The sequence below is a fragment of the Halyomorpha halys genome, unplaced genomic scaffold (genome assembly GCF_000696795.3).
Source record: "Halyomorpha halys isolate HHAL.00 unplaced genomic scaffold, Hhal_1.1 Scaffold670.1, whole genome shotgun sequence".
NCBI classification, from domain to species: Eukaryota; Metazoa; Arthropoda; class Insecta; order Hemiptera; family Pentatomidae; genus Halyomorpha; species Halyomorpha halys.
The window spans coordinates 369,823-379,652 of NW_027106188.1; the positions used below are offsets into that span (position 1 = coordinate 369,823).

The 9,830-nt window shown below is 26.6% G+C and overlaps 1 protein-coding gene across 18 annotated transcripts in view; it reads left to right on the forward strand.

Annotated features, from left to right (window-relative positions):
- Window positions 1-9,830, forward strand: part of l(1)G0196 (inositol hexakisphosphate and diphosphoinositol-pentakisphosphate kinase) — an 82,360-nt gene that overhangs the window by 6,486 nt on the left and 66,044 nt on the right. For 13 of the 18 annotated variants that reach the window (XM_024360665.2, XM_024360654.2, XM_024360642.2 and 10 more), the window contains 3 exons: window positions 1,807-1,977; window positions 4,909-5,052; window positions 9,108-9,198. In XM_024360665.2, the coding sequence (XP_024216433.1) occupies window positions 1,807-1,977; window positions 4,909-5,052; window positions 9,108-9,198 (406 nt within the window). The remainder of the gene's footprint in view (window positions 1-1,806; window positions 1,978-4,908; window positions 5,053-9,107; window positions 9,199-9,830) is intronic. The other 5 variants (XM_014427771.3, XM_014427773.3, XM_014427768.3 and 2 more) reach the window with 1 other exon arrangement.

Here is a 9,830-nt window from a genome sequence, read left to right on the forward strand (position 1 = left end):
GTTTTGTGAAACCAAGTGTTTTTAGTTGTGTGCATGTTAATTTTTACAAAAAGTTAACATTTTGATTTTTTTATCAAATATCTTGTTCATGTTTTAAATCAATTCTAATCTATGAGTTAATAAATCAACTTATCAAACATAGATGTTGATGAGGCAAATGCATATTATATGTGGAGCTATGTTGTAAATGTGATTACCCTCTGTATAAAGTATTTTAAGTTTTGGTTGATTATTAATTCTTAAATATGAATGACAATATTTATGATAAATGAATGCATGCATTATTTGTGACTTTACTTTTCGTTATTATCATTTAATGTTCTTTGTATGTTTGTCAGTCCATTTGTAACACTTGAATTTCTGATTGTTTTTCCCATTTTATTTCAATGTAATGTTTTATTGAAAAAATAAAAAAATATTTCAAAAGAACTTTTTCATAAAAAAGGATGATTATTAGAAAAATATAACTATTTGAATATAATTGTCTGGATAAATTATTAAAAAACAGTATGTATTTCTTAAATTGTGAATTTTCGTGTTGTTATGAAAAATCAAATATTTATGAACCAAAATTATTCACTCTTCTGTGCCTGCATAAATCTTTATCCACATACAATCATATTTATATGTTAATCTAATTGTTTACCCTTCCAAGCATGTTATTCATGTATACATAAATTATATATATCAACTATGAATGCTATAATTCAAAAACCTTAAAGCATGCCGCTAATGACCCACTTGGGTAGATGCGGATTATTATAAAATAAATAATAATAATAGAAAATAGAAAGATTTAACAAATGGTTATAGTTCTACATTTTTTCCTATTTTTTTTTTTACAAATATATACAAAATATTATGAAACCACAGAAGTTTTGCTGAACTGTTAGCAGCAATATGTTAATATTCAATTACCATTTCAATATTGTTTCAATTGTCCAGTAAATATTTAATTTGTTTGATTCTGAGATTATCCTATTGAAGGAGTAGTTGATTATATATTGATTATAGCTATACAAATACATATTTTATACTGTTTGGCATTCTGTCGGTATGAGCAATTGGCTTTTATATGTTGATTTAGACGTTGAGAACCTTAAGATAAGATTTTGAGAAAAACACTTTATATTCAAGATTTTACAGAATTTTTGTCTAACTGCTTTAGACCGGTTTTAAAATTAAATCCATAAACTTTTATCATTATAGATACATTAAGGGATTTTCTTACCAAATATTCAATTTTCAAAATATGGGATAGTCTGCTCTGGTTCTCAATGCCTCAATTGTGTGTGCGTGATATGTATATAGCTACATTACTACTTATTATTTTGATGAAATTATTATTTATTATAATGAAATTGTAAAATCTATAACATAATTTTGAGAAACAATATTTTATTAAAAAATAAATGTTTCAGTGAAATGTATCCTTAAAAAAAATCTTAAATATTAAGATTTTAACTATTATTAAACCTGGGAATAGGCTTATTTATTGGAATTATAGTAAAAATCTTAATATCTAAATTTCAATTTTTTTTTTTAAGGATACAACATTTCATTGGAAAATTTATTTTTCAAAATCTTTTTTCATAATTTTTCATCTCAAAATTATTGTATTAATAATAAAAAAAAATATGCAGTTATTATTGTCAAGAGTTATTAGTTCTTCAATATTATTGCAATTGTTTGGGGAAAAAAAGGAGGCATCTCTCCTCCCCTCAACTTCTTTTATTCTCTTTGCCTGATGATTGTTTTCCGGAAAAAAGATATACCTAATTAAAAATATTTATATTCCGTTTCTAGCAAAACACTGAAGATGAAGATGAAGAAGAGGATGGAGGAAAACAGGTGGTTGTTGGGATCTGTGCGATGGCAAAGAAATCTGAATCAAAACCGATGCGAGAAATACTCACTAGGCTTCAAGAATTTCAATATATACGAGTTCATGTCTTTCCAGAGGACGTCATAGTTGAGGTTTTTTTTTTTTATTTATTTGTTTTTTTTTTATCTGTCATCAGTTGGTGAGGAAATGCTACATGCGAGTGAGCTTTTCCTCACCAACTGATGAATGACTATTGAATTATTCCTTGATATTGAGGCCTAAATATAGTTGATCTTTAACCTTATCCCCACTTTGCCTCCATATCTATGTAAGTGATTGAGTGGAAATAATCAATTGATAAGATATTATTTGTTATCACTGAAAGTTTAAAGTGGCTATGAGATATCTTTTGATTTAATTTCAGATTTTTTCCTGTAAAAAATATATTTATTTTTGTTTTGGTCGAATAATACTTCATTATTGACTGAAAATATTTCAAAAATTTTATACTTCTTCCATTTATGTGGTATCTGAAACATTAATGTAATAAATAATCATATGTCTTATATTTACATGAAATAAGAAATGATAAATTAATGAATAAAATAAAATAGTTTACCAATACCTCTTCATTCTTTCCTGAAATATTTTTATTTTGAATAAATTATTTATTATACTAAATTTGATGACTTTAGTACAATAAAGGTTGTATTTAATAGTTTAGTTTTCTAATTTCATAACAAGAAATATATTTTTACTAACCTTCTTTTAATTTGAAAGAAAAAATGCATTAATTATCTTTTCTTATAATATTTTAATCAAGTGTAATTTATTATTAAACACATTAAATAAAATATTGTTACTTCAACAATCTATAAAATTTTTATGGATAACCTGGAGTGTTCAATTTTGTTCCGGCTATGCATTTTACTATTAGATGAAATTATCTCCGATAATTATGATATTATTTTATCTGAGATTATTTTTTAAAAATTTATCATTAGAATTACCAAATAACTAAGTAATTAACACAATGGGGGTATGAGTCAATCTTATCAGGCTTGTCAAATTAGTCCTTATAGCAAGATAATTTTTTTAAAAAAAAAGTAATATATCTTCAAAATTTTTCTAGGATTGTTAATACTTTAATAAATGTAAATTGGAAAATTTTTATTATTTTTTCTCTTATATGCTAGCAAAGATCATAAATTCTATATTACTTTTTGATAAAGGAAAAATATACTTTTTGCTGTTGATCCTGTTAAAGGATGCTGTTAGCTACACATGATTCAAGGTGGTTTTTATTTCTTAAAGTTTTTGACCTGTTTGAAAGTTAATTTTTACCCATTGTGCCACCTTAGGAATTCAATACTTTTAATTCGCTCTAAATCTACCATACCTTTATTTAGCCATACATTTGAAATCTGCATTACTAGATTAGGTAACAGTTAGCTTAGAACTTCCTTCAATATAGAAAAGTATTTTCTTATTTTAGGTTTATAAAAGGCTAGTTGACCCGCCAATGCTTCGTCATTACTGTATTTGAGGATGCATATGTATTTAATGAAAACAATTGATAGTTTGATATAAATTATTATATTTTGTTAAAATTTATCATTTACTTATAATTTATTATTATGATTTAGTAACTAAACTAAATTAAACCAGTATATGCGATAAGGAACAAAACAACAACTGTTTGTCAGATTGACAGAAATTTCAAAGTGTGGTAAAAGATTTTTTAGGAATGAAACAACGTTCATATTTGTTTTTAGTACCCCAAGAAACGCTTAAATTTGAATTTAAAAAAAAATTCTTTCTTACAACTCTCCAACGGTTCTATTAACATAGGGATTGGATAAAATGAAGAGAGAAAAAAAATCCAAATAATTCAAGGTTAAAAATTTTTAATTTCTTTGAAAAGTGGTATTTGGTAGTTTGAGACAAAGATAAAAACGACTATGATTTTTTTATTTTAAATATATTTATGTTCATAATACATAGTTTTAATCCTTTTTAATCAATTGGAAAACTTAGATTTTTAATCATCCAATGATCATCTATTTCAAGATTGGCCTCATAAAATTTTAAACACTTAAAAATTTGAATTCTAGTACTTAGTTGACCAATCATTAACTTATTACCTATTTATAATCTTAAAATTCTTTCTTGAGACTGGCAATTTTTTAATAAATAATTCAAAACACTATCCAAATTATAGTCTCAAAACTTTTATTTCTTTTACACGTCCAACATTTCGGCCAATTCGGCCATCTTCAGGGGCAATCTCAATTCACTATGAAACATATAATTTAACCATTTATTACTTTAAAAGTGTATTAATAGTGTTCAAAGAGAAATAATTTTGACTGTGGTTTTAAATGGATATTTGACTTATTAGATATAAATTTTTTGACCTGGGCAGAATAGCCTGTATGAAGTTTTTAGAGTGGTTAAATTATATGTTTCATAGTGAATTGAGATTGTCCCTGAAGATGGCCGAATTGGCCGAAACGTTGGACGTGTAAAAGAAATAAAAGTTTTGAGACTATAATTTGGATAGTGTTTTGAATTATTTATTATTACCTATATTCAAAAACTTGGATCATTTTCTAAAAACCTCAATTTTTTAAAACTGCAACATAGAATGTCTTATTGAAATTAATTTCTTTTAAAGCTCTTTTCATCTATAAAAAAGAGAATTAAAAAATTTGTCCATTGAAAGAAGTTTATAGAAGACAAGAAACTTATTTTGATTGATCAATTAAATTAGATTACATTCGCTTATCTTTTAAAACTCATCCTGAAAAATTGACGTTTCATATAGTAAATTTATATTTAAACAGAAAACAAAAATATAATTTTTTTTTAAGTATTGTTTTTTGAAACTTATATCAGAATCTGATGTAGTCAGGACCATGGTAACCCTGGGTTTTGATGCCCTAGTGAAGTGTCATGATGTCCAGTTTACTAGGTTTTATCTCTTTCAAGAGATATTTAATCGCTGGACTTTTATTATGTTTGTTTATTAATAAACTTTTAAGCTATTTTCAATAAATATAATGTGTATTATAATTTTTCAGAAACCAGTTGAGGAGTGGCCATCTTGTGACTGCCTCATATCTTTTCACTCAAAGGGGTTTCCTTTAGAAAAAGCTATTCAATATGCTACGCTTACTCAACCTTATGTCATCAATAATCTTCACATGCAGTATGACATTCAGGTATTGAGTAATTGTGGAAAGTAAATTTAGTTTTGCCCCTGTCGTCTTGTTTGTTTTTTCTTTTCTTTTTTTTATTCCCGGAAATGTTATTTATTAGCTTTTATCTAATTATAATTTGTAATAAGTGTTTATGCATGCTCATTAAACTTTCTTAAATTCGTTTTCTTGTTACATTGTAGCAAATAGCATGCATTGGTTGAAAGAAAGTGCATTGAACATTGTATAAACATATGATTTGGCTTAGTTACACATCATGATGTTAATTTTTAAACCCTTTTAAACAACAATATTGTTCAAATGACTCTTTGACAATTTTCAAATTATTGAAAGTCTGTTTTTTGTTTTTGTTTCTTTTTTTTACAAATTTTTATATAAAATTATATCTTTTATTGAACATTAGAATATATTTCTTATTTCTTTGTAGTTATAAAACAGGCAGGTATCCATTTATATTTTTGCTGTACAAAGTGATTGCAGTGTGTTTCAGAGTGATATTCCAGCATGACTACATGTATCGCCTACAGCTTAAGGAATGTAGTGGAACAGTTTTTATTTAGCATTTTTAGTTTATGAATCACGATTAATAAAATACCTGTATGAAGCTCTAAGTATAGAGCTTTATGGCAGTTCTTTATTCTTTCAGGATCAGTTGAAATTTTAATATAATAAATTTCAGCTGTTCTGTTCTGTAATAATATTTTTATTCTATCTTTAGAATGAACCTGTAGTTTTTGTTCTTTTGTATGAACTCCAAATTGAAATGAAATTTCATAATAGTAATAATGATTCAAGAGTTTCTTTCTTCTTTATTTTTCTTTGATTCAGGTTTATTCAAAAGAACAATCACATCAGGACCCCCTATAAAGTGAAAAATATGTTATATATTTCTGAGATTTCAGACCACAAAAATGACAGAAATTAATAAATTAATTCCCCTTAATGTAAATGGAAACAATCCATATTTGATTTAATTTTAAATGAAATTAAATAAAAACCAAAAGCTTATTGATCATCTACTGGTCAATAAACATTGGAAATTTAAAAGCTAATTAGTAGAATATCATGTCGGCAGTGTTTTAAGATATGGGGGAACGACATAGTCTTTTGCAAGTTTATTTTTTTGGGGGAAATCCCTCCATCCATTGAAACGTTATTATTAGAGTCTATTAAGGGTTGTTTCCACTTTTCCCCCCTTAATTTATGTATCTTTGTTATAAATTTCAATTTTATCTATGTTGAATTGTCTTTACAAAATGGTATATGTAGTAGATTCATCATTTCATTACCTTTTATTTATTTATTTTTTTTCGATAGTAATTCAGTTCATTATTATATTATTTTGAATTATCAACAGTTTTGTATCTTTTAGTTCACGTTACAGAGGGTCCTATTATATTTTATTTTATTTCCAACTATTCATCTTTTAACTATTCTGTTTCTTTGTTCTTTAGTTTTTCAAATTTTTGAAAATACTGCTTTGCTCATTTATTTTTACTGCAAAAGTGATTCTCAGTCACTTATGTAACTTTAGGATTATATAGTTGGTTGATTGAGTTCATAAAATTGTTCTTAAATGTATTGATTAAAAAGCAATCTCTTTTCTTTTTCTTTTTTTTTTTTGGCACGATCATATTTTTTCTTTAGAAGTTAAGAAAAAAAGTTTACATCTTAACCTTGATGGTGACTGTATATGTCAAAGAATGTATTTTAACCCTCAACTGAGCGATATTTCCTTCAGGATACCCGACTTTCTCACTTTTCTTTATAAGATTTATGTGGAACTATTTCCTCCATTGTATAGTTTGAAACAGATGAATGAATACTGAAAAAAAGTTTAAATATTGTTTTCTATTATTTATTTACTTTTTCATCGCTTCTAAATACATCTTGTTTTCTTCATTTAATATTTTTGTTAATAGTGTTAGTACTATTAGTGTAATTTACATTGGAGACAAACAAAGCCTAAAAATACAATTTGTATCTTCACATGGATGGCCCATTTCGGGTCATATTTTTCAAAAATTAATTTATTATTTTTGAGTTTGTCTAAATAATTGTTATTTGAAAAGTTTCTGCCATTTTCATCCTTTCAGGGCATGACAGTAATATGTTAGCTATGTTTTAAACTGTTTTATTCCACTCTCTCAAAATTTGAGGGTTTAATGTTTCAAAATAAATGAAATTTAAAATTTTAATAAAAAGAAAATATATCTATCCGCTGTCCACTGCTTCTATTCCAGACAATTAGGTCTTATACTTATTAATATATAAATTAAAAATTATTAATTTAGATAATGAACTTTTATGTAGATATTTATTGTTGCATTTCTGAAAAGGAGTAATATAATGTTTGTTGCGTGGGCAAACCACATTGAAGTGCACCAAATGTGCAACAAATAGGTTATGCTACCTCAAAAAAAAAACTCTTGAAACAGAATTATAAAGTGTGAAACATGAACATTGATGACCTCAGGGTTTTACACCCTAAAGCCCCAGCCAACAACAACAACCTCAAAAAAATTGTTTTTTATATTTCATACATTCTAAGAAAATTATACCTCTAGTCCAAATTGATGTTTTTTATTTTTGTTAATTCCAGAAAAATGGTAAACCTTATATTCACCCTATGTAAGTCATGTATCCTATAAGAAACAAAACATGAAAGTATAATTATTTCTAATTTTTTTTTTTCAAACACTCCTTATTTGACTCTGTTGAGGGTTAAAAATTACTTAACCCTGCTAATCCAACCTCGATGAGATCAGAGGGTGGGTCAGAAGGGATAGAAAGTCTACTAACGGAAGATGAAAAACATATGTGTTGTTACAAAAACCTATATATAGAACATTGTCACTTCAGTTTCGGTTTTGTTAACATCTTCTATGCTGTTTGATGATTGTTGACCGCCATTAAATTTTATTATAATTCCTTTTTATTAGGTTGTCAGTCTTTAATTGTAGTCACTTTGACTCCTATTTGTTATTAGGTCAATCAGGCCCTGTAGCCTAAAGTAAAAATAATTCATAATAAATTATTTATTTATGATAATTTATAATATTGTAAGGATCGAGAAATAAATTTTAAACACATCTTTCTGAAAATCAGTTATCTTTCTCTTAACTTCATTGCCTTACATTTTCTTTTAAATTGTAGTTTAACATTATTTCACTTCACCAAACCAAGTTCAAAATAAACACTAAAATAATTACTTTTGAAAGGATGGGAGAGAGTTTAATTTGAACTAATGTTTTTGGCAAAATATTTATCTTAAACTTGTTGTTTTGGTGATTGAGGAATAGGAACCAAAAGAAGATCAAACTCATGGAAGTTAGATTAGCGAGGTTTTACTGTTTACTGTACATATACAGTCAGAAACATTAATAGAATATTTTATAACATTCTGTTGTTTATATAAATTTAATGTATTTATTATTCGATTGATCAATGAACGGGTTTTGATTGATTTATTCACATTACTAAATATGTTGCGAACTATTAACTAGGATCAAATAAGTAATTTAAATTATTTATATCTATGACATAGGAACTTGTTGTTCCGGTGTTTCTAGTATGTAAATTAAATTGAAGACAAGAAAAAAATTTTCTTTCATATATATTTAAGAAAAATTAATTAATTAGCTGCTGCTGAGGAAACGTAAGGTCACTTGAGATTCATTGAGGCTTAAAGAGTTTCAATTGAATTTTGTTAAACAATTGTTAATAATAACGAAAGCCAATTTACTGTCATTCATTCTTCAAATTTTTCAGTTTGATCAAATTTCTTAGTATTACATATTGCCCTTAAGATCTGAAACGAAATATTTCCACAAATGTATATTTTTAGTTTTATATTATTAATATCTTTCATTGCTCTGTGATCAGACCAAGTTGAAACATATATTCAGTTTATTATAAATCAAGTGATTTTAAGCTCAAGCGCAGACATTTTGTGATTAATGGTTATTGGTTATCAATAAGCTCTCTTTTTGTTTTTTTTAATTTGTTAACTTTAATTACAGATTTAATTGTTAGTTTATTGATATTAATTGGTTTTATAGGACAGAAGAAAAGTCTATTCAATATTGGAGAGTCAAGGAATCGAAATACCAAGATATGCTGTATTGGACAGGGATTCTTCTGATCCAAAACGTAACTTTTTTTCATTATATAAATAGTATTTTCTTAAAGTTAAAAAAATAAACTTCAGTTTACTACATAGGTCATTCTCATAGATATGAGAATTTTTGAGTTAAAGTTTTCAAAAATGTAAAAGTACTTCAATCAAGCTAAAAGAAAAAAAAAATGAAAATGCTCTCTTGAACACTTTAGTTGAAATTGACTGCCCATCCAAACAGTAGACATTTTATTAAAAAATTAAATATGTACCGCTACAACCCATGAAATGTCAGGGGTGCAGTACTTTGTAAGGAAGTACTGTTACTAGACTAAAGGTTGTGCAAGGAGGTGTTTTGGTCAAAATCACACTCATCCTTCAGATTTTTACCCAATTAAGGGTGCCAACTTTATGAGGCTGGATGGACCCCAGAGGGCTCCCAAACCCACATGGCTGACTCAACAGCTACTGTGAAACAGATTATAATTATTGCTTGAAGAAGTTTGTCGGGGGGTGCGGTCAGCAAAGAACAACATAAATAAACAAAACAATATTTATTTATTTTATGCCAACGTTTCGACCTGAGTTTCAGGTCTTCATCAGGGCTATAGAACAGAAGAGATAACAACAACATTTAGAGTAACATACAATTGAAAAGGAATAGTGT